At 42.8% G+C, this 25885-nt stretch overlaps 1 protein-coding gene across 3 annotated transcripts; it reads right to left on the reverse strand.

Annotated features, from left to right (window-relative positions):
* Positions 1-438: 438 nt before the first annotated feature.
* tnk2a (tyrosine kinase, non-receptor, 2a) lies at positions 439-23924 on the reverse strand. Of its 3 annotated transcripts, none has more exons than XM_072378556.1 (21): positions 23742-23924; positions 21506-21601; positions 15252-15414; positions 15055-15125; positions 13582-13788; positions 13354-13503; positions 12942-13037; positions 12675-12856; positions 12461-12587; positions 12234-12380; positions 9849-9943; positions 9293-9487; positions 7952-8043; positions 7809-7853; positions 7469-7704; positions 6065-6268; positions 5320-5972; positions 4430-4571; positions 3907-4002; positions 1762-1889; positions 439-548 (listed from the first exon to the last, which is right to left on the reverse strand). In XM_072378556.1, the coding sequence occupies exons 2-21, from the start codon at positions 21599-21601 to the stop codon at positions 536-538; spliced, it is 3138 nt and encodes a 1045-aa protein (XP_072234657.1). In that variant the 5' UTR covers positions 23742-23924; the 3' UTR covers positions 439-535. The 3 variants fall into 3 exon arrangements, with proteins under 3 accessions (XP_072234657.1, XP_072234655.1, XP_072234656.1); XM_072378554.1 differs by lacking the exon at positions 23742-23924 and adding an exon at positions 17488-18033 and having other exon boundaries at positions 21506-21593; XM_072378555.1 differs by lacking the exons at positions 21506-21601; positions 23742-23924 and adding an exon at positions 17488-18415.
* Positions 23925-25885: the final 1961 nt, after the last annotated feature.

A 25885-nucleotide genomic window follows, 5' to 3' on the forward strand; every position in this document is an offset into this window, starting at 1 on the left:
CAGCTTCACTTCACTTATTAGATATGTTTATCTTTTTCTGACCAGCAGTTCTCAGTTCGTTGTTATATTTAACATTATCTGTACATTTTCACAAAAAGTCCAAACACATGCTTGCTGAAACTTCCCTGATTTTTTTTTTTTTTTTTTTTTAACTTCACCGACAGCTAATAGGCGTGAGTATTTATACACGTGTAAGCTTGTGCACACACACAAACTCACAGCTGAACATGCGCACGCTCACAACTAACCCACGGTTAAAGTCTGCAGCAGTTTGCAGCTGAAACAAGCTCACAACACAAACTGTTCCAGTATATTCTGACTCACCCAACGAGCAGCTCTGGTATCTAATAATGAGCATGCATGTGTTTGATGCAGGTAATGACAGGTATTCACAGCACAGAGAGGGACATATATGGCCTCATGCTCTCCATTCATCAAGTAGCGTCTCGAGTAGCGGAAGCGATGAGTCAGCCAGGAAACTCGTTGGCGCGCTGATCCAGACGAGCTCAGGAGCTCATCAGCGGCTGATTGGAGCTCAGTGTGTCTTCCTGTTGGTACAGAAGGAAATTGTTTTGGTCCTTTGTGTAATCAACACCGTTTGCAGTGGAAGCCGGCATATGTTTGTCTTTAAAAAACACAATACAACAAATTTCCGGCCGTAAAAAGCATAAAAACAGTTCAGGACTGACTGAAAGCGGCAGGATTTTAGCAGCTAATCAACTTGATATTTTCGTCAGAAGAAGGTGGAACTAAAAGCTGAGAGTTTTAAGAGAGTTTTCTAAGTTTTACTTACAATCATTATATTTATCTGCTAGATGAGTAAACTGGTAAGTGTGATTACCACACCAGTTCCATAACAAATGGAATAATGTGTCAGCCATTTTGTGTGTTAGACCGTATCCAGAGGAGTTGATGGTGGACTCAATGACTGCAAGGTGCCCAGGTCCTGTGGCTGCAGAACAAGCCCAGATCATCAGCCCTCCACCACCGTGCTTGACAGCTGGTATGAGGTGTTTGTGCTGATATGCTGTGTTTGGTTTCCTCCAAACGTGCTGCTGTGCATCATGACCAAACATCTCCACTTTGCTCTGGTCTGTCCAAAGGACATTGTTCCAGAAGTCTTGTGCTTTGTTCAGATGCAGCTTTGCAAACCTAAGCTGTGCTGCCATGTTCTTTATAGAGAGAAGAGGCTTTCTCCTGCAGCCCTTCCAAACAAGCCATCCTTGTTCAGTCTTTTTCTAACTGTGCTGTCATGAACTTTAACCTTTAACATGCTAACTGAGGCCTGTAGAGTCTGAGATGTAGCTCTTGGCTTTTTCACCTTCACTCCAGATAGTTTGGAAATGGACTTGTAACCCTTCCCAGATTGATGGGCAGCAACAATTGCTTCTTTAAGATCATTGCTGGTGTCTTTCCTCCTTGGCATCGTGTTAACACACACCTGGATGCTCCACATCATGATCAATTAATCAGTGCATTGGATTAGCAGCACATGTCTGGTATGAGCCTCCTAATTCCAATATAGCCAGCAAGAGTGGACGTAGTATTTATTTTTATTTTTTAAACACTGATGGTTAATCATGGCTTACTTTTTATACTAAAACACTGTAAAATGTCATATGTAGAATAGTGCAGATAGTTGCATTGCTATCATTTATGTGGTTGTGCTGTAGGAGTTTGGCAACAGCTGCGTTAGAGTCGTAAAAAAAGCTAAATGAAGAACATTGTTTCTAGCTCATCTTCTTGGTTTTCTGTATTTACTTGTTGTGATGTGGTCCGTATGAGTCCAGGATGACCGTGCTGGCCTGCTCCAGGTTCCACTGGCAGCGCTGCAGAAGCTCCTCGCACTCGTCTCTCGAACGCAGCCCCAACCGAAACAGCTGCTCCACCTGGGACGCAGACAGAGGGAAGAACAAAAGTGCTCACTGTGTGTTGGGCTACTGTGTCATCCTGCCGCCATGACAGTCACTTCCACTCAGTCCTTTCTGGAGTTTCTCTCTGGTCCTGAGCCACACATGCCATTACACAGCGGGGTACAAACACACAGGAAACAGCAGCAGACTCGCATGCAGCCGTTTACAACACACTGAAACCAGGTGTCTTAGCAACACATGGAACAAATACAAACATTACTATACACTCCTTCCTATGGTTTCAGCATTAAACAGTGAAGACCTGCAAACTATTTACATTCTGTTTTATTTATGACTCAGGTCGCCTTGAAAGTAACCAGATAGAATTTTCTCTGAGTCAGACACAAAACACTTGCAGCACTTTGGAGGACTGTAGCCCACTGGAGGGCTTTATCACCCACTTAAGAGGAGCTGGTTTGGAATAACACTTAACTGGTTTAGCCCTCCTGATGGAACTGGAATAAGTGGGGAGAAAGGGAGGAGTCTGGGAGCCTCAGTATTCACAGCGTACTCTATATTCCACATTTTCCTTTCACTTCCACTGAAGCTCAGACGACAAACTAATTCCAGGGAGCATTTTCTGTTGGAGCGTGATTTTCAGCTTTGACAAACAGTGACACTGCAGAAATTAATACTTTCGCATATTCTAATATGATGTAATCACACAACACAACAAGAAACTGAACAGACACATCTCGGGATGTTCCGACTGATCGGCTGATTTGATAAATTGGATGATGAGGCACTTAGAAATCAGATCTTTTCCCTTTACTCATGTCTGTGAGGCAGCCACAGACATGCAGGCAGGCAATGAACGTTAAAGTGTTTGTACTGGACTTACATTTGGTAACGAGCTAACGGTTTTCATTTGTAAAAGTGAGAGAGAGCGAGAAAAAGGTTTAGGACCTAAAATCTGCTGCATTAATGGGGATAAACAGCATTTTCTTTTCTGTACGCCGAACAAACATCTGGAACCAGGAAGCTGAAGCTCAGAGAGAAAAAAAGGTTTAGGACCTAAAATCTGCTGCATTATTGGGGACAAACAGCATTTTCTTTTCTCTGCAGTGTTGGAGAGAGAAGGCCCTGCAGTGTGGTGCAATTTTGGAAAAAATGTTGAAGCTATTTATGGTCGACGATTTTCACGACTGAATGCTGAATTAAAGCAATAATTAAGAAAAAAAAATTGCAGCCGGTGCATCTTTTTCATTGACACCATTAATTTCCGGTCATCCGTTTTCAGGACTCAGTGTGTAGAACTTTGTTGTTGATTATAAGATTGACTGGACTTTTGGTGGGTCAGTGCTTTCCTTTACTGACTCTTTGGCAACTGAATGTCTCTACCAATAAACTGACTTTTTCCCCAAACACTGAAGCAGTTTATGTATTCAGGAAGGCTACAAGCCTATCAGCTATGTTTGCAATGTGTACTTTTTATTCTGTGAAAGTAGCAGCTGATATTAACTTTACTTTACTTTAACTTCTATCGCTTCTATTCTAAGCATTAATAACAGTTTACAGAATGAAATCCCCATCTAATTTAATTCCTTTGTGCTAACCATCTCCATCGAAAACAACACAAAAATGTGTTGTTTCTTTGCAATTCTTTAATTCTTTACATCAGAATTTGGAATTTTCTGTATTAAAAGCATCAATGACTCCTCCTATAGAGAGTTGTTTACACTGATTTTGAGATGAAGAAAACATGGTGTTGAAATTGCTAATTCTAGAGGAACTGATGAGGTGTGTGGTGCCAGCTCAGGAGAATGAAGCGGACCAATCAGAGCAGGGCTTTTTGGGAGGTGACCAGTGCTTCTGTTTTTACAGGAAACTCAAAGATGTAAGAGGCTAACAGCGATCTACTAGCTGCTTCATGGAGCTCCAGGTCTTGAATTTCAGTTTTTCCTTCATTTACAACCTGTATTTATTTTTGATTTTTCTGTTGCAACAGATGAATGTGAACGTGGGAAAAATGTGGGTCGACTGATGAACGAACCTTCAAGTAGTTAACGGCCCGAGGGACGCTCCAGTTGTGACTCTGCAGAGCGGTTTTACACTCCTCCATCGTGACACCATGCACCGCTTCTTGGACCTGTCAACGACACCAGCAGCTCATAATGAATTTACAGATGCATGTCTGGACCTGTGGACTGAAGGGTCGTTTTATAAAAGGAGAAAGTCCAGAAAAGAAACACTATCCTGGGTGAAGAGGGCAGGAACAATGACTGAAGTCTGGTAAATTACACGAAGTCTAATCTAAATGCTTTCCCCCATTCACAGTCACGTGCACATCCTGATAATTTCTGATAAGTTCATAATTTTCTGTATTTGATGTTTTAAAAAAACAAAAAAACCTTTGTTGAATAACGGTTGAATTCAATAAAATCGGCCAATCAGCAGCTTTCAAATGGTACTGTGAAATTAGTGACTTTTGATTTGCTTTCTGCTGCGAACACAAAGTAATGTTGTGACATTTTGAAAGAGCGTAAAAAGATAGATTTCCTTCTGCTGTTCCTCACCTGTGTGATGCTCTGCTCCTGGTGCATGCTGGGAGCCGCCGTTCGCCCGTTGTTGTTGTTGTAGGAGGTGTTTGGTTTAGCTCCGCCCGGTTGCTGCTGCTGCATTATGGGTTTGACTGCTGCCATGTTGGCTGCCCCGTATCTGGTAAGAAATCAGAAAATAAGGCGAATGACAATATAAAATTGCGCTTTCCTTTGTGCACTAAAGACCTGCTTGTTTGACATGACAAAAACTCTTTGAAACAGCTTTTTTCTACAGTTACTTTGATAAACAGGATACAAAAAGGACAAGATAATTTGGCAGATTATTTGGCTCTTTGGCTCCCCCTACAGATGTACAGCCGTGCTCTATCTCTTTGTGTTGAAGAGGCACAAAGATGCCATCAAATGCCCACAAAAATGTCAAGTGACCATACAGCAGAGTCGGGAATGTGCACAACCAAAGGTCAATGTACTTCAGAACAAGTCAGAAGCTTATAGTTTTTAAGGTTAATAAACTTCTCTGGTTCTGCTTTAATAACAAACTTAATCATTAATTTCACATCTGATATCTAAGGAAAAAATAAAACGGAAAAAGGAGTTAACATTTGACTCGATTTAAAATCATTGCAACTTATCCTCTAATTGTTGCATTTGATATCTTTACAGTAATGTTATTAAGCTGAGATAAAGTGCATTATTTACTGGTGCTATCTAAATGCAGACTCAACAGAAGGAATACTCTGAAAATATCTTAAATCGTGGATTAATTGTACATTAAGAATATAGAAACCTCTCAAAACCACAGATCCCGGCTGTAAATGAACCGGCGTTTTCTCACTTTGTCCGAACTGAAGGCTGCTCTTCAAATGATCTTGTTATAAACCTTTTTTTTGTCATGAGAAACTCACCTCTCCAGAAAAGCTGGTCTTTCTGGCAGTGGGGCAGGAGCGGAGCTCTGAGAGCTGTCAATCAGTGGGGGGAGGCCACGGCCCTCACGAAAGGTGAGGGGATCGAGTGAGGAGGTCGAGGAGTAGGCCGAGCCTGGAGCCGCCAGCCGCGAGGAATGTGATGTGCCTTGACGGAGGGAGGAGGATGACGGTGGGGAGTTGGAGGACAGGAGGGGACCCAGAAGCCCGGCTGCCCGGCGCGGGGAGACAGAAAGAGGGGGAGGGGGCAGGGCCATGGGAGCGGAGGAGAGCGGTGGCACCAGTGGGAGGGGAGAAGAGGAGCGAGAGCCCGGCTGAGAGAAAGCATGGTCTCTGGGTGGGATCTGCGGAGGCACCTCGTCCTCTTCACCCTGTGAAATGGAGCTGAAGCGGGCCTGCTGGTGGGTGGGGCGGGTGGAGACGTGTTTGGAGGGACGCAGGGGGGGTATGGGGCTGCGAGGAGGCAACATGGGCCGATCCTCAAAGAAGGAGGTGTAAGAGGAGGAGGTGGACGAAGGAGAGGGAGGAGGCAGGCAGATCTGTCGGTGGGGGCCCAAAGGAACCAGGGGCATGGGGGTGGGGGAGGAGGGGAGGGAGCGGCCTGTTGCCATGGGAACCCGAAGCTTCACCATCACCTGTGAGCAGAAAGAAATTAGCAGAAAAGGAACCGTGTTGGGTCACGTTAAATGTTCAACAGCGGAAACAAAGCTCAGGAGCGACTCTCCACCTCTCTCTGAAGCTCCTGAAAGAGGTCAGCAGACTGAGACTCGCTCCTGCCCGCCACGCCGGCCCCTGGCGTGGTGCAGACTTCTTCAGCAAACCCCTTGTTGATGGACCGCACCTCCTGGTCCTCCGATTGGTCCTCCAGCTCCGCAGTAACCTCGTCGTAGGCTGGCTGGGGGAGAGGCCAGTCCAGGATGGAGGGGGTGTCCTGATCAAAGGATTTTCAGAGGAGTGACGTTATCAGAGTTTTGATGTACAGCTTAAAATGTTTGGTTTAAAACCAAAGAAATCCAGAAGGATCAGAGGAATTTTGGATCAAAATATAACATCAAATACAACTGGAAATGTGACACATGCACATCTGAAACATGATAAAGTCTGAATCTATAAAGATGTCGTTAAGGTTACCAAATGTAACAGAAACATGAACAGACCAACTGATGTCTTGTTTGTTGCCCAGGTTGCCCAAGAGGCATGTTAATGCCAGGTGTGAACATACGTTACAAAAGCAAGGCAATCAATCCAATACCTGCCGCAAGAAGAAAGGCCGTCGATTAGCATCTATTATTTAAAATGTTCTGCTCTGAACAATACATACGACGATCTTTTCTTCTATTTGATTCTTAACTTTCCACCTCTTCGCCCAAACTTTGATCAAAGGCGGACTGAAGCTGTGAGGCAGAATTACTGTGAAATCCCACAGTCGATCAAAGCATGAACATGTACATGATCAATCAATGAGTACCAATCACCATCAAACTGCACCTGCTTGGGTGCATCCAAGAGGAAAGGGGTTATTTATGACCTTTCTAGGCTGAAGCCTTTGGAGAATACTGGAACTGATGGTGAGCACAGATTGCATGCTCATTTTTTCTAAGTCTTTAGCAATTAATTTGATTGGGAGAACTGGAGTTTGTTTGGTTGTGTAAGGTCCCTAATGTCTCTTCAAAACCTTTAGACTGCTGCTCTGTCACTTTTTGTGTGGGAGTAGGGGTAAATTAAAAGGTCAGAGGGTCATATCTCCAGATTAACAGGGACAAAGTAAACAGAGGACCCTCTCCTCTTATTGCTGTGTTGCTCCACTGGTGTTGTGGGCATGCAGTTAATGGAAAAACAAAATTTCTCCCAGCCTCAGCCCAGCAAGCCATGAACAAAATTGACGACATAAATCAGTCCCCTGACCAAAAGTGTGCTCAATGACCTTTTCTCAGTTAATTAAAACAAGTTTGGCCACTATGACCTGCAGAGGAAAGGTCACGTGGCGATAAAGGTGGTTGAACGAATGTTAGCATGTTCACTGCCAGCTATGTGAGCTACAGTTAGGCTACACTGACAGAGGCATCCTTAGGTTTTTAATGAGTTTGATGTTACAACGGATCTATTTCACTGAGAAGTTACACAACTCTACCTTCAGCGTGTCCTCTTCTGGTTGATGCGTCTCTGTAAGTGGGGAGGGTGTCGTTGAGCTGAAGCTGTCATCTGTGAAGTCGATGAGCGACACCTCGCTTTTGGCTGAGCGCACGCCGGTCCCCTCCCACGGTCGGAGCTTCAGACCCAGGGACGGTCCCAGCTTCTTCAGGCCCAATGAAGCGCTGGCATCGTCCTCGTCGTCATAATCGTCCATCACCAAGTCATATAATGGCTCTGGAGATATTTGTAACCACCAGAGTCAGGACAGAGCAGCAGGATTTGTCTGAGGGTCGAATTGTGGACTGAAAAGCGCACTAAGAGCTAAAAGGAAAACTTACTCTTGAGCAGAACTGCAGGCTGGGGTGGACGAGGAGGGGGCTGCTCTGTTGAGGACAGATTTAAACCTTCAGCTGACAAAACTGAAAGAGGAATGAACCCACTTTTCTGAGTAATCACTATCAAATAAAAGAAGATAATTTACTCTTTGAACGGTTGGGGAGTTTGGTGGGCCTTGCAGTGCTGGAATCAAATCCGAGGACATCAGGGGGGTCCATGGGGTTTCCCAAATACAAACTGTGGACAGATAGAAATCTATTTTAGTAGCAGGTCACAGAATCAGATTCAACCAAGTGTTTGAATGAGTACGTTTGCCACCTTTCAAGTCATCATCGCCTCAAAATCAGCTCATTAAGTGCACCGTGTGATGAGCTACATTTAGCGTCATGCTGCCCTCTAGTGGTGAGCTGATGACAGACGGCTTCTGCTCTCAAAAACACAGGAAGAATCTATCTCCAGAAGAGATTAGATGATGTCATAGATTTAGATCATTTAAATCTACGAGTTTTGTTCTTATAGAGACTCTAAAACAACTGCATCGCAGCATTGCTTTTGACTAAAACCAGGAAATTTGACCACAATCCAATTTTACCTCACCCCCACTGACTGCCTCTGTGGTTTAGCATTTCCTTTTATTGCTTTTAAAGCACTACGTGCACACCCCCAGCAAAATCAAAAGATCAGCTACACTCTTATGAGCCCTCTTTGCACTGTGAGATCCTGAGGTCGGGACGTGTTCTCTGTCTCTATTGCCACACTTAAAAAGAAAAGATTGAGCTTTTGCCTTCAGGGTTTTGAGGTTTTTCGATAAAAGCTTTCCAAAAACACATTTTCGTATTATCTGCATGTTGCAGAAGGTAACTGTTGCACCTTTTAGGGCGTTTATACACCAAGCTGACACATTTAGCCTATAAATGCAGAGGCAAGCCAAACTTAGCATGCCGCACAGTCTCTTTATCATTTGTCATCTTAATTTCTCCAGATAAAGCAACATTTTTCACAGTGTGGCCACGTGGACTGATGATCATGATTCAACAGAGACCAGCTCTGTGTGATAATTATCTGGGTTCAAGAGTTACTTGTTTGTCTAGACACTGAGGACGATAAGAGACACAGCAGAACGCCTCTGGTCAGCTGGTTCTTTGTGTCTGTTTGGAGTTTAAGAGCCTTTAAGGCCCCCAAAGCTCAGACGGTGTTTGTATTTATGGTTCTTTGAATGTCACTGGCTGTGCCTGCCTGGTTTGTAGTAACTGGAAGAGGCAAGCTGATTATGTAAACACAGCAACAACAAGAGCACAAATTAAGGTGGAAGTAAAGATAAGCCAGTAACATGTTAATGTGTTGGACCTCAAAGACGGGTTGTGAAAACATTACAAAGGGCTGTTGACTAAAACAGACTATATATATTTCTAAGTATTCAACAGTTTACCCAATAATCAAAGCCTCCATTTAGTCTGCTGTATTGCACTGTGCGGGCATTGTTAACCTGTCGATGCGGTCTGCGTGTCCCCAGCTCCGGTTTGGGTCTGTGTCTCCGTGTCCTGTGTGGATGAAGGAGTGTTTCAGAGGTCGGCTGATGTCGTGGGCAGACAGGCCGGCGACTGATGTCACCACATGACGAGGAAACTGCCCGACACGCAGCGTCCGCCTGTTCTGGCCTCGCCACCAATAATGCTCGGCCCTACAAACACACAGATAAACAAACAGGCATGAAATCAGTGCAAGAAACTCCCCCCCTGCTTTGTTTACCTGCTGATTAAAAGAGCAACAAGCTGGAGATCAAGCCAGCTATCCTTCTATAAATTTGGGTTTTCAACGACACACACAAGACTGAAACAGGCCAGCAATCTTTCCTCATGAAAGGAAACCAGCATCAACAAGACATATGTTTGTTCTCTTGTCTTCTAGGAATGAAGTTCATTCTGCGCCCTCTTGTCTTTCAGTCTTCTGGTTAAAAAATGTTGCTTTCTGTATCAGAAGTAGTGAAACTACAAGTTCCAGGACAGTTATTGGTTAAAAAATAAACCCCGTAACACACTAACCTTCCCTCAACGATGGTGATGACATCATTCATTTTAATCTGGAGCTTGTCGTCTTCCTCAAAGTCCTGCAGGGCTCTCATGTCCGTGGGCATTGTCTGCAGAACACAAACACTCACTGTATCACTGTGATCAGCTGGATCAGAGGTGTTTTTCACGAAAAAGTACTCTTTTCTCTCTCAGCTCAATAATTTGTTGTATAAAAAGCAACAGTGGACGAAAAAAAACTCTGCTGTGAGGTTTTAGAAACTGCTCCCAGGAAAATCGCCTTGATGCATTTATAACGGCTCCTCCACAGCATTTTATGACTTTATCAAAATGATCTGATTTCAAGTATTTCCTTGTGGTTTCTTTTTCTTTTAATTGACTTTCTTAATCTTAGAATTTGGTCTAATCATAGCTGAAGTGCTGCTGAAAAGCACCGGACTGCTGCTCTGTTACTTTGTTTTCCACATATCAACATCAGCTCTCATAATCCATCTTAAATCCATATCTGCACCAAAGAAATCCAGTCATGGCTGAAAAATGTGTCAAGAAAGAGAACCAGTTAAAAACAAATGGAACTGTCAGTCGCTGTCAGGTTGAAGTTTAAGTTGGCTGATTGATTCACAAAGTCAACTCAGGCCCTTAGTGACCCTACAAGGAAAAAACTCCACCTTAAAATCTGTCAGAAGCTGTTAGGAAGCGTTGTTTGATTGCGTATTTCAGTGGTTTACTGAGTATACATGGAGGCGACAGCCCTTGTCTCCCATCATGCCTTAGCTGGACTTAACGGTCACTACTTAGTTGTTAACCCCTTAACAGTCGGGCAATTTTTGCCTGAAACTCCTAAAAAAAAAAAAAAAAAGGTTTACCCAAAGTAAATTGAAAGCTGTTCTTGAACCACTTGGAGTAGTGGTTGAAGTCTCTTTTGAAAGACAGCACTCTGAATCTTCGCCCACAACAGTCAGAATCACGGTAAATTCTAAGAAAGAATTACTGTGAGCTAGAATGTTTTATGGTGTTGGAAGATTAAGGGACACTTTATGCTGGGGGAGGCCTCCTCTTGTCTTGTTAGTTTAACCTCAAGAAGTTCTCCTGTCTTTGCTAGTTCTATCTTCTGTGAACAAAGAATATTACGTTGTGATATTTACTCAACTGTACTCATCATTTGGTAGTAGAAGCATAAATAGCAGACGTGTCATTGCAGAACTCAGATAACCCTGCGTCAGCTTTGTGATACGTTGCGCTGACTTGTCTCCTTGCTGCAAGATTAAACCTTTGTGCTAACTGTTTCCAGCGACTCTGAGCCTCATTAAGGGATAATTTTCTTAACAGGCGATTTTGTCTATCATAGTCACACTGAGTTTTTACTTGATCTCACAGCAGCCTTTGACACAGTGGACCATGCAGTCCTCCTGTCACGTCTAAGTCATTATGTTGGCATCCATGTCACTGCATTGAAGTGGTTTACGTCTTACTTATCCAGTAGAACCTTCTCCGTTATGGTTGCCGACCTGTCCTTTTCCGTTGCTCCTCTCTCCTGTGGAGTCCCACAAGGATCTATTCTTGGCCCTATCCTCTTCTCATCGTACATGTTACCACTTGGGTCAATTACAGCCTGGCAGAACCTTTCATTTCACTGTTATGCAGACGATTTACAAATCTATCTGCCAGTGAAGCCAAATAGTAACAGTGCACAATGTTCTTTGTTTGATTGTATTGCTGATATTAAGCAGTGGTTGGCCCAGAATTTTCTTTATTTAAATGATGAAGAAACTGAATGTATTGTGTTTGGGGATACTGCGACGGCTGACTTGCCTTCAAAGCTCAGGACTAGTTTTTTCCAGTTGCGTCTCCTGGAAAAAGTTAAAATGTTTTTAAGCCGTCACGAGCTTGAGAAAGCCATCCATGCGCTTACTGTTCTTTTATTGTTTTTTACTTCTTCTTCTTCTTTATTATCTGCTGTAAAGCACTTTGGTACACTGAAAGGATTGTTGTAAAGGGCTGTATAAATAGAGTACATTTACATTTACGCCAGCACAAGAATACAATAAGTGCTGCCCGGCTTTTCTAGTAACTAGTATTTAAATCCTTATTGTCAAATGTTACATGTTGGGATGGGAGCTCCATCTTGTAAGAAACACCCTCCCTGCTGCCATGATTACCTGGATACTTTTTTGTTTTTTTTTAAGCTAAAAGGTTGGTCTAAATGGTGAAATATCACTAAGGCAGGAAAAGATGGAGAAAAAAACAGTATTTGGACAAACTAAGCAATATAAATAACAGATTTGTATGTTAGAATTGAATTTTTTTGGTGGCACTATTTGCTGAGTGACAAGAAGGTGTTGCTCTGAGATGTGATTTGCTGCTGAACTGCTGAGATGAAGTATGATTCAACTGTGCTACCTCCAGCAGGAAGTCTCTGAGAGCGATGAAGGTGGGCCTGTCCTCGGGTTTGGGGCTCCAGCACTGGAGCATGACGTTGTAGATATCCTGAGGACAGTCGTCGGGCTTACACAGCCTTTCAGCTTCAACGTCCACCTTATGGAGGATCTGCAGACAGAAAAATGAATAATCAATGACAGAGTTTCTTCCCCCCTTAAAGTTTCACAGCACAGACAAAAAAGACGCACCTGACTCCCATTTAGGCCGGGCCACGGCTCCTGTCCGTGAGTGAACATCTCCCACATAGTGACCCCAAACATCCAGGTGTCAGACGCGTGAGAGAAAGTTCGAGACTTGAGCGACTCTGGAGCACACCTGAGGAGAGAGGAGGACAGAGGTGCAGAGACAAAGACCCGTAAACACTTTATGTTGAAAACAAAAACTACAGCTTTCTCTCCTCACCATGGGAAAGGGATTTTGTGGCCCTCCTCCATGATGTAGTGATCGGTGTGTGTGGGCAGTGCTCTCATCAGGCCAAAATCTCCGATCTTCACCGTTTCATTGGCGGACAATAAAACGTTGCGGGCGGCCAGGTCCCTGTGCAAGAAACGCTTCTGCTCCAAGTAAGCCATCCCGCACGCCACCTGCACAAAGCCCCAGTGAGAGGTGGGGAAAACTCCTCTCATGCACAAACACTAACGTTTTGGAGTCCTGGGGGTGTTAACTGACCTGAACGGCGTAGTTACACAGCATCGAGATGAGGATGTGACCCTGACGCTTTCTGAGACGATCCAACAGGGAGCCGAGAGGAGCCAGCTCCGTCACCTACACCCAAACACACCAGAAAAATACTCAGGATGGATGTGAGGGGGTTTACTGAGATGACAGCATGAGAAAGAGATGAAGTATGATTCAGGCCGACACATTTCTGAGCGTATCATGTGTGACGCCTGTGATTCTTCTTCTTCATTTTTGTACCGATGCATTGTGGGACCCTATAAACTCCTTAAAGGCAGCACAACACAACCTATCAGAAAACCCCTGCAAGTTAAACTGTGAGGACTCTGAAAACAGCTGATTGTTTGGATGTAAAACAGCAGCGTGGCACTAAAAGAACATTGAAAAAGTGCGGGCTGATTACCATCTTCATGGGCTGTGTGAGGACGATACCGTACAGGCGGATGAGGTTCTGGTGGCTCAGCGAGTGCATGGCGTTCACCTCCCGGATGAAATCGTCCAGGCCGTCTGAGTCCAGCACGCCTGCCTTCAGACACTTCACCGCCACTGACAGCTGAAGAGACGAATTGACAAAATCAAACTGCTGCTACGACAGAGCAGTTTTACACACCACTGTCTCTCTTCATCTCACCACCCTGCCGTTGGGTGCGCTCCACTCTCCTCGCCGCACCACCCCAAACGTGCCGTCTCCGAGCCGCTCGAACAGCTGCAGCTCCGACTCTCTGATCAGGCAGGTGAGCGAGGCCCCCGGCTCGCTATTGGCTGGACCTTCGCTGGAGGACGCCCCCTGGGGGAGGGGCTGCTGGGAGTCGGCTTCCGGCCGCTTCACTGGAAACACCTGCGGGTCCAGAAGAAGAAACTCATCACAGCTTCTCTTCTTCTACAAAATGAACAGATATGACTCATTTGTGGATCAACGACACAAAACTAACTTGTGTGAGAACCAGATTTATAATTCACATTTTCATGGATGCACAGATACAACCGGAGAGCTCAATATTCAGCCTGCTGGGCCATGTAACCATGGAAATCTCAATTTAAATATCTACTTATCATGAAAAGCATCCTTCCATATGAGAGGATATAATAAATGCTCTTTGTCCCAATGAATTTGTTTAATTTCAAAGATAATTCAAAGAAAGTGTTATAAAAGGTTGAAATACTTTAAAACTGTTGTACTCTGTTTAGAATGCTTATTTCATCATTTACATGGCATTAAAGGGAGAATAAATGACTAAACAAATTATCATCTTTAACATCACTGTATATAATGTATATAAGTAATAATATAATAACAATGTGCAATTTTATCTTTACGAGCCCATGAACAACTGCCGATACTGGTGGTTTTACCTGCCATGTCTCTGTTGTCTTTCCTCTTTTTGTCTCTTGCTTGCTGCTGTATCGTGTGAATTTCCCCATTGCGGGGCAATAAAGGAAATCTAATCTTAATCTTAATCAGTATCAACCCAGAAATTCACCGTCGGTGCATCCCTGCATTTTTCAGCAAGTTCAATGTAACTTTAGCTTAATAAAAATGTCTATTTAAAGTTCTGCATCGAATAAATGGTGAGAATGTCATGGTATTTCCATAATTAAAATGATCCATCTATACTGCAAAATATCCCTTTTATGCCTTTGAAAGGGCTTCGATATAACTCTTAGGGGAATTAAAGTTAATTTATGTTCATAATGTGTCAACTTTGTAGTATGTAACTGAATCCTGAAGGTTAGTTCAGGGTTTAATATTGCGACAGACAAGTTTTACAGTATTAAAAGCGTCCTTTTTTTCACAGGTCACTCTGATTGGTGAATGACTGATGTTAATCTATTTCAGGGGCATTGCAGAGCCTGAAATGAATAAGCACCTTTAAATAAGCCACCAATCTAAACTTACTCATCTGTTTCTTCTATATCTCGCTTTGAATGTACAGTAAAAAGTCCCATTTAAAATTAGTGATTCAGCTGCATGTAGTAGTGTGGATGTGCGATTAAACTGCAAATCCAAAACAAGTGTTGGTGTGACTTTATTCCCAGAAGATGATGAGCTCGGCTCATCTGTGTCGTGGTGTGTAAAACATCTGCAGGACAGGCGGCTCTGCACCTTGCTCATCCACGACTTGCGTTTGCAAAGGGCTCTTCTCCTCTTGACCGCCTCCCAAAGTCTCCTCTGACCTGAACGAAAACACAAATACGGTTTGCATTTACTGGACCTTTTATAATAAAGTTCATCTTATTCACAAGTTTACATGCGTGCATGTGTAACAGATCTAACGCTGAGGAGAGTTTAAGGAGACCCACCAGGGCGTCCCATGCCAATCTTCTCCAGATCTTCATTCTTGACGTAGTCGAAGTGGGAGAGTCGGGTGACGTTGAGGTCGTCGCGGATCCGCAGGAAGTACTGCTGCAGCTGCACATCGGTCAGGAGCTCCAGCAGCCACTCTGAGCCCTCCTCGTTCTGCATCTGCACACACATTACAGCTGCATCAAAATGCTGTGTGCACACGTAAGGACACAACCTGACATTCAGTTGTTTACAGCATTCAGTTTGAACCCAGTTTCAAGCGCTTGAGTGCTTGAATTATTCGGTTACTGAGTGTGATGTGCATGAATTTCTGCCACAAAAAGACTAATTACTCATGAGAGTGTGATGGCTGAGGCATCAATAAGGTTATAAAATCTCTGCAGCTTAAGTTGAACTTTAATAACAATTAGTGTCTTACAGAGTTAATTTAGAGCTGAAACTACCAGTTATTTCCTCCATTTGTTGTTTTTTTATTCAAATTGAGATTGAAATGCTACCTACATCCAAGTTTATGGTCTTTAAACGTCTTCTTTTGTCTGTTCAGCATTCTAAAACCAAAAGATATTCCATTTATAATGACAAAAGACAGAAAAAGCAACATATTGTCACATTTTAGAAGGTAGGACCAGTAAATTTGGGTCATAAATGATTTAAATTCTGAAAACAAAGCATAAAAACATCCATCTCAGACCTCTTTATTGATTTAGATTTCTTTGGAGGGTTCATTTAGTTTTTGGGTAACATAAAACAGAAAAATCACTGTCTCAACTCCTGGTTGAACCTACAGTCAGCGGTGTGTGAGCTTAGAGTGTCTGAAGGTAACAAAACCCAATTAAAACTCACTCACTTCACGTTTGTTTTATTTTGTCAAACCTGCACAAAAAAAGTGAATTTATTAAGCTAGAAACCTTTCATTAGTGAGCTTTCGATTTTGCTACCTTTGAATTAAGCCCCGTTTACAGCCTTGTTGCTGCACTAATATCCAGATGATTTTGTGACTAAACTAAACGGAACAGGTTTGAAATGAACCTGCAGATTTACAGGCAAAACAATAGATGCTTCACTTAAAAAGTCTTGTAATTAAAATGTGATATTTTATTTGATTTTATTTGAAACGCACAAGCTGAACCTGCACTGAAAAATGAAATGAATCTTTATTAGTTAGCGTAGATCAGAGCAATGAAAAGTAGTAAATTATGGGCGTGAAAGGAAATATTTAACTTGTCACATGATTTGATTCACTTAAAGCAAAGTTTGACTCAAACTAACCACTGATTCCCATGTTCACTGATCTGAGCATCAAGCGTTACTTTCTGCAGGCCATCCTTCAGCATTTACAAAACTGTTTTTTCAGGATGAATTCTCTGATGCTGATCTGCTGCCATTACAGGGAGAAGGTTAAACCCACCACTGAGTCAGTGGCTGCTGTAAAATATGAATAACACAGCTCAGTTTACCGTGCTCCACCCACACGACGGCCTTTTCCTGAAGGGATCAATGGTGATTTTTTTCATTTTTTCAGCACTTTATAAATTAACTTGCATTTACATGAACATAAATCACTTGAACATTTCCATTTTGCTGCTCATGTGAAGTTTATTCACCCTCATTTCTCTCCATTCGTCAAAGCTGCCAAGCTGTTGCTCCGACGGAGACGACCCAATCAGGACGCCTCTTATACCTGAGCTCACTTTTTTTAGTCCATTAAGCTGTTTAATGTATTTCTTAAATACATTTTAAAAGCCCTGTGTTAATGACCAACAGAACGGGAATCTTCTACTTCATCAGTGTAGCTTTAGGTCTGCTCATGGCTAATAGAGGATTTATATCTTTGATTAGATGATCAGCAGAAAATTAAAGAGCATTTAAGACACAGTATCGGTTATTAAAAATTATAGACACACAAGAATACATCCAACATGTTTTTGATCAGGATAAATCTGACATAAGAGGTTTCTAATCTGGGTTCAGTTAAGTTAAAGTTTTTTTGTCTTAATTAACTGCAAGATGATTTAATGTATGTAAAATGATCAAGAGCATGTTTTATCTAAAGTAGTAGACATCCAGCATTTGGTTCGCCAAAACACAGAACTTAAAAGCTGGCGATCATCTGAAAGATGGTGCACAGCTTCGGCCCGATGTGAAAAACACACGCACACACCTGAACACGCTGTAATACTGCACACAGAAACGCTGCACATCCATCCATCCACCCACAACTTCAGACGTTACCATTTGTCCCCCGACACTCCGGTTTCTCTCCTCTTCATCCTCCCCCTCCCCCTCTCCTCTGGCGTAGGGGAGTCGCTGGTACATATAGCTCTCCCCCATCCTGTGACGACTCCTCTCGTCCTGGTTGTTTGTGGCTCTCCCGTTCCTTAGCTATTCAAAGGAGGCGTTAGCTGTGCCGCTGTGCTTCCTACAGCTCTGAGTCTAGTGCGCTAATCTCCTCTCGGCTCCATGACCTTCTGTGTTCAATCGATGCGCACGCACGCACGCACACTAACGCAAACACACTGTTGGGGGGCATTTGACGCCGCTCCCTCCTGTTGTATCACTTCAAGCTATCTATAAACTGAGTCCGTCCTCCCTCCCACTGCTCTTTTCGCTCCCTGCTGACTCACGGCTCCCTGCAGCGTTGGACACCTCCATACTTCCCCTTCTCTCTCCGGCGTTTCCTCCTCTTCTCTCCTCTCCATCTGCTCCTGGCTCAGCAGCCGAGCCCACTGTCTGATGTTAAATAATTCAGCAGCTCTAACGAGAGCAAGAGAGGCAGATCTAGAAGGAAGGAGGGGGAGACAATAGAGATACATATATGTGGACAGATGGATGGGAAAATGGATGGTTGGTCAGACCAAAGAGAAAGGACGTGGAGACAGTTCCCAGCATGCATTTAATAGATGCTGATATGCAGATGGCACAGCGGATATGCTCTAATCAAACAAGCAGAGCAGTTCTAAAGGACGGGGCATGAGATGCAGTGAAGGCTTTGACATAATTTAAAGATGATTTTCAAAGAAATGACTGATTAATTTGCACACAGCTCAGAGAATTATCATATCAAAGGTGCTGCTTTTCTCTAAACTGTGAGATTGGAAACCACAGGTGTGGGATTGCCACAGAGCAGCAGAAACCCACTGCTTTGCTTTTTATAGATGCACAATTCCAAAACAGAGTATCTGAAGACTTGCAAATCTCACACACGAATAAATCATCCAGTGATATTAAAAGAGTGAAAAATTCAAACACTAGTGCATACATGTGTGTCCACCCCATCTGCTTTGAAGCTCAAAATCAAGATCTGTTCCAGCTAATTAGTTCAGAAGTCATAATTAGCTTAATCAAGTCCACCTGTGTGCACATGTCACACAGTCTAATTAAATAGCACCTGTTGTGACAATCTGCAACACCACTAAGCAAACAGCTCTCCAAAAACAGGTCAGGGACAAGAGTTCTGGAGGATTACAGATTAGGTTGGCTCAGAATCTCCCTGAGCATCACAGCAAACTAAATAAATGAATAAAAAAGTAGACCACCAAAACTTATGGACCACACAAGAAGGGCATTAACCAGAGAGGTAACCCACAGCAGAGCCTGGAGTGTGTACACCCAAAGGTGGCTGTCGTGGAAAAGTGGCCAAAACCCCCCAGCCATCCAAATGGCATCTGAATGAATCTTTCAACTCGGATCAGGTGAGACTGAAAGCGCTTATACACCAAACCAACACGAAGAACCAGCTTTGACAGAAGATCCCCTGCAGAGTCTCATCACGTCACCAAGAATCGCCCCGAAACGCCACATCGATAAAAGAATTAACAAGTGTGTTTAAACTCACACTTAACCATCTATGCTTTTATGAAACGTTTAAGCCTTGTGCATTAAAAACTAACGCAGCTCCCATCACGTTAAGGTAAAGAGCTCATTCACTGTGCTGAGCAGCTAAACGGTGATTAACAGGCTCCGTCATGAGAAAAGTGAACGCCAACAGCCCTCGTTAACCATTTCTCATCACGTGGGGACGTCATTCGCATAGTGAAGCATGGTGGTGGCTGCATCGTACTGTGGGGATAGTCATCATTGGCAGGGCTTTAAACATGGATACTGCTGAATTGATAAAAATGTTTCGAAATGTGCATTTTAAAGAGTGTAAAGAGGTTATATTGCACTGTTTTGAGGGTTTACTTTAACACAATCTTCTCCCTTTAAGTCTCAAAGACTCAAAATCTCCATTATTTCCTCAGATATTTGCAGCTACATCCTCCCTCCTGTCCTCCACAATCCTCACAGGATTAGAGCTCAGGTGTGGAAGCTAAACAAGCCATAAAACGGGTTAACGAGGCGTCAGGATGCTGTCAGGGTGTAATTTAGTGAATCTACACGTCAATGCGTTTTAAGCAGGTTCCGTTTATAGTTATTCATCACGGACATTGTTTAGTAGTAGCTGCAGTTAACAGAGATGTAGGCATTTCTTTTCCATCAGTTTATAAGAAAATAAGGGAAACTGGAAAGACCTTTTGAAGTTGAGCTTATATTTTTGTGGAGTCTGCGGCAGACTGAGGCAGAAAAAAGTCTGTGGCCTAAAATGAGCACAAAATATGAGCTTTCAAGTCTGTGCTGCGCTTGTTTTATCGAGGGCGACGGTCTAAAAATAACAGGCCTAAATTTTGCTTTCACTCGCTTGCGTGGAAAGTGGTGTGAGCGTGGCTGCTTCACTTTCCTCTCAAGCTTCTGCACGTGTGGACGATTTATTCTGCATCTGGATTCACACCCACCAGCTCTGCTAAAACCCCCTGCAGCCAGAAAAGTTAACACATTCACTCACATTTTGTAGAATCTTCCAGAACAGTGTCTTTAAATACTCAATCAACTTTTCTTGAGTGCTTTTCTAGCATCAAATTTTGACAAATTGTCTAATAAATACAATGAAAACACTGAAAATGAAGTTTCTGTTTTAGAAACTCTTTCTGGAAATGAGCAACAATCAGGTAACAGAGGCAGAGTATGAAGTGGATTAGTTCAGATAAAATTAACCTCACAGTTACTCTGTACGTTCACAACGTCACGGCTCAAATTCCAACACTCTGGGAGACAACACGTTACAGAAGAAAAATAAACAACTTGAGCATCTTATTTCAGGAAGACAACAACCTGCATTTCTTCAAATCATCAGCTGATATGCTGCTCAGATGCTCCTGCACACTGCAAGGATGAAGAGTCATTTTCAGTATGTTTGTCTCGAGACCAGGAGCCTTTACTACGAAGCAGGTTCAACATGTCGAGAGCATCCATTGGTGATCTGGCTTAACTAAACTTCACAGTGGAGATTATGCAAAGTATTACAATATCTATTATCAAATCAGTAAGTCAACCCAGGTTTTCCGACTCTGAATTAGGGCTCAGCAATACACTAATCTCACGATACGATACGATACACGGCATTCAGCCAACGATATCAAACAATTCGCTTCAATACGATTTAATACACATAATTCTGTAAAATGTTTAAGTTCTGTGTTTTCCCTAATTGTAACGTCTGACTTTTCAATAAAGTTTGCTTAATTTTTTTTAAAAATAAATAAATAAATTTAAAAAATCAATACCCGCTGCTGAAAAATCCATATATCGGGAAACAAAATATCGATATATATGGCGGTATCGATAAAAATCGCTCAGCCCTACTCTGAATATGTATGAGTTCATGTAAAATGTGTGGAGACGGGATCAGATGAGCAGGGGGAAAAGTAGCAGAAATGATCAAGCTGATCGACGTCGCTGCACGCCATTAAAGCAGAGGAAGACCTAACAGTTTACGATCTTAAATAAATGTGTTGCGGGTGTATTCTAGGTGTACGTGAGAGAGACTCAGTCTGAAGCAAATGAAAAGCAAGCAAATCAAAACCAGTGGACTTCTGGTAAGTGTCTTAAGTTCAATTTCTGTCATCCAAACTCTTAACGTCCAGTGATTTTAGCTAATATCAAAACCATTTTATATGATGATGCGGACATAAATGCATCATTTTAGAAGGACGTTTTTTCATCATTTCGACATCATCCTAAATAATAAACAGAGTCAACATTGGCTGCAAATCTTTAAAAGTCAGCAGGAACAGACTGGAGAGTCTATTAGGAGTCTATTAGGAGTTAGTCTCTTGTGTTTTCATGGGGCCTGACTGGTTGGGAGGTGGTGCTTTTACATGCTCCAGAGCAGGTTAGGTTTCTAGCACAAGCTGCCATGGTGACCGGCTCTTACCTTGCAGAGGTCTTGCAGTGGATCGGCTCCAGTCACGAGGGACTGAGTTAAACTGGAGGTCATCTGCACGCAGCCATGAATGGAGCAGGGCCGCATCTAAAAGAGCCAGTCAAGCACAGATTTACACCACATTATCAATGTCAGAACTGCCTCAACAAGATCTCCAAGCTCCATCTGTTCCCATAAAGAGAGCAGCACAACAACTCACAGCTGTGACAAACTGAGGAAAGCTGAGCAAACAGCGAGCTCAGCCGGGGCGGCTCAGACAGACCTGCTGCTGCCTCGTCTCTGAGGAACGATCCAAGTCAGGTCTGTAACGTCCAGCTGCAGGAATGAATGCCTAAAGAATGTTGAGTCTTCAATAAGCGTGAAAGTCGCAGAGCACAGCACAGGGCCTCGTTTTCTTCTCAAACCGCTGTGATGGAAACTGTTGCATCACTTAAAAACTCAAACTCTGAATCTTTTTCGAGTTCATCGCAAAGGTGTTCGGTTGGAGGGGAGATCGAACTCGCCCACGTGTTCGATGAACCTGTTTAAATTCACCGGTTTGATTTAAATTATTGTGCCGTCAGTGATGGCAAACTGTCACGGCCCAGATCTAGCAAAACAGTGGCAAACCATGGTACCGTCACCACCGTGCTTCACAGCTGGGATGAGGGTTCTTATGGTGGACATTTTTTATTCAAATATGCTTCTATATCTGAAACAGAACGTTGTGCTTTGATCTAATCTGTCCACAAGAACTCTTTCAAACAGCCTTCTGGTTTGTTTGTGTGATATTCAGTTTTTTCACTTTCACTTTCCTCCATCGTGCACTCCGATTGTGGACTGGTGGAGTCCAAACTCCAAACGGATGCTTTTGTAACATTTTCTGAGACTCCCAGAAATCTCATTTGTTCGTGCCATGACCTAACCCCACAAATGTGCTGCGAAAACACATTCTTTACATAAAACAGGATGCCCACTCGCAGCTGACCGTCACTTAAAACACCCCAATCACTGATTTTGTCTCCTTATTTGATCAAATTTTAGAACAGGTTTTAGATCATCTTTATACAGAGATCTTAAAAAAATCTAGTGGTTAAGTGATATGAAGGGGCAAAGAAAACGGTCCTCACAGCAGTACAATAACAGCATCAGTCAGGCAGGTTGACATATGGAATATACGGATTGAATTTTCTGCATCAACATCATTAGCCGACAGGATTTTTTTTCTTTGAAAACAGATTTTTGTGACATTTCTCAATGCAGCAGGAATTATTTCTGTTTATATCTGTTATGATGTAAAACCTCATTGAGGTTTCCAAAGGTGCCCAAGTAAAGTCCAGACAGAGAGCCCAAATCCAGACAATTGAAGAGGTGACGTCTTGGATGGACAGCAGGGACAAAATGGAGAGAAAAAAAGAGGAAGTCCCCCCCCCCTTCCTCTCTATGAGAAATGTGACATCACAGGCAAAGCGTGGAGCTCTGATGAGGATGCTGCGGGAATGACTGACACCTCTCTGCTGGGCTTTTCCACTGAACGACCAGATCAAGTCTGCACACAGACAGGTAACAGTGAAGGGGGAGGGATTACAGAGCTTGTTGACAGATGGCGTATTCCTGGACATGTCACTGAGAAGGAGAATCTCTGCATCCTGGATGTTGACCTGTTAACTGTGGATTTCTGTCCACCTGTGTTACCTGCCACTAAAAGAAACAACAGCCCAAGATTTCTAACGCACCTGCGTCTTTGCAATACTTTGGCTTTCCAAAAGTTTGTCAGCATGCATTAAAAAGATGCACAGGTATTCCTAAAAAGTTCTGGCTCGTGTAGTGCAATTTGAATTCACATTACAAATATGGTTTCTCAGGCTTCCTCCAGAGCCACAGCAGACATAACAGGTGTATTTTTTTCTTTACAGCGCGATTAATACAACTGATGGCTGATTAACAGTGGCGTGCCCCTATATTTATGACTCAAAGCTCAAAAATACAAAAAGCAGGTACTTAATCATGTGTTGCATCGTATAGTTCAACAGTAAAGACTTGAAGCTTTCACATAGTCAGTCTCTGATGAACACAGCAGACCAGAATTAAATTGATCCTCAGTCTAAAGCTGATTACCGGTCACGTTAGGTGGACTCCTGTTGTTACAGTTGCAGCTATTCTCTATCATTTGCTTTGATTGGTTAACATTGTCTGTTTTTGATGCAACATGTTAACAGGGCGCTAATAAACAAAAATAACAACAAACCTATGGAGACGGGCTTTAAGGGGGGGGGGTCAGTCCTCGCTCCTCTCGCCGCTCTCAGCCTCTGCAGCCCGGCTGGAAGCCACGCTGTTTATCGCTGGTCGGTTAAAACCCACCGGATCCGTTATTCTAGAGTCTCGTCTATCAGGAACCGGAACGTACTCAAATGCGCGTGCCGAGATTGGGGCGTCACGATGCGTCAGAAACGTAAAGCCGCTCCACTGCAGCAGAACGGGGATTACCAAAATAAAAGTCCGGTTCCGGTTCTCAAAAGAAAAGCACAACTTTGGGGCAATTCTAAGTCACTTTTTAAATGTACATTTCCCCTTTTGATACAATTCACGTTCTCCTTGTTACCCCATATTCTTTTACATTAATATAAACGCACAGTTTAAATGATATTATATACATTTTGAGGTACATATATTTGTGGAATTCAGTGACATCTAGAAGTGAAGCTGCCCATTGCAACCAGGTAAACATACTGGAGAATCTACAAAAAGACTGTACAGCAGGGACCAAAGTCAGTCCTCGAGGGCCGCTGTCCTGCAGGTTAAGGTTTAAGGTTTCCCTGCTTCAACACACCCGATTCAAATCAATGCATCATTGGCAGGCTTGTGCAGAACACAAAAAATACAAAAAGGATCCACTTCATCTGAACCATATAAATAATACTGAGCTTAGATTAAAAGCAGTAATGGACCGCCACATTATCACCGATTTGTTTTTGTCAAGTTGCGAAACATCCATCCATTTTCTATACCCGCTTAATCCATCAAGATAATCTAGATAAGTACTTGTGAACAAAAGTAACAATTTATCTGGTGGAGATGGAGGAAAACCAAACCACAGCAAGTGGACTGCTGCAAACTGACTGTACCTCTTAGTTTGTGGAAAATAAAAGAAATATTGAAACTCAAAAACTGTGCAAACAACCAAAATGTACAGCAGAGACATGGTGGATGCTAAGCCAAAAGGGTTTATTACATGTTTTGTCCAAATTTGAAAATGACATTGCACACGATTTAACTTTAAAGTAAAAACCAATATGAAGAGTTTCCAACAACTCAATTTCTTTCTCAGGCAGAGAAATTTCTTACCAATGATTGAAACACATGACAGAAAAAGAAAAAAAAAAAAAGTAACAGATATGAACCGAGGAAACAAAAACAGTTTGGAACCTAAATGGTTGAACATTGAGCTCTCACACATTGGATTTAACACACAATGTCATGTTTCTTTTTAAATTCCATTTCAGAGGACTAAAGGATTCAAAAAAACAAAACAAAACAAACCCCACCAACTTTTATGGAAAGAAAGTGCGAAAGATACAGTTTTTTTTAACGGCAGTTTAGGTAAAAGCTCCGAGTTACACATCAGTAACGAGAGGCGAGAAAGGAGTGCATGCAAATCAAGTGTTAAGTACAGCATGTGTGGCTTTTATTAAAGCCACCAACAGTGATGCAAAGAGGTGTGGAGGCAACAACGTTCGCACACCTCTTTTGTTGCCAACTAGAACAAGTACAGTGTATTTAAAAGACAGTTCAGTGTTGAATTCCTCGATCACAACTAAACTGAAATCTAAAGCCACATTCAGACGGGGTTCAGTTCTCAAGGGGAGGCGGTCAATAGCTTTCATGAGCAAAGAAGCTTCTGTTCAGTGGACTCTCTGGTCCTCCTGTAACTCAAACTGCATCTTTGTCCCTTTTGATGTTCATTAGCAGTTCAGCGTGACCTCAAAATGTCCCGCTAATCTGATGCCGTCTATAGAAAGAGAGCCACCAGGTGAACCGGCCCTCGTGGAGGTTTTATAGGAAGTAGAGTGTAAAATTAAAAGTAATTATCAGCAGCATAGTAGGATGGTGTTATGTAGATGTTCGATTAGAAGAGCAGGTGATAAGTGCTGCTTAACATGACTGAGAAGTTGATAATGCTGAAGTCTTGTTATCTACTGCCATCCATTGCTGTTTATTGTAATCGAGCAGCAGTAAAAAGGCTGCAGAATTTGCCTTTATCAGTTCCTGATTCATACTGAAGAAAAACATTAAAATGTTACAGTTTTAAGTGAAGTTCTGAACAGCTGAAGATGTTTAAAAAGGTAATGCACGTCTGTATGATTATCCGGCTCAGGAGGCAGAACTGGCTCT

The sequence above is a fragment of the Leuresthes tenuis genome, unplaced genomic scaffold (genome assembly GCF_036924035.1).
Source record: "Leuresthes tenuis unplaced genomic scaffold, fLeuTen1.0.hap1 SCAF_24, whole genome shotgun sequence".
Classification (NCBI taxonomy): Eukaryota; Metazoa; Chordata; class Actinopteri; order Atheriniformes; family Atherinopsidae; genus Leuresthes; species Leuresthes tenuis.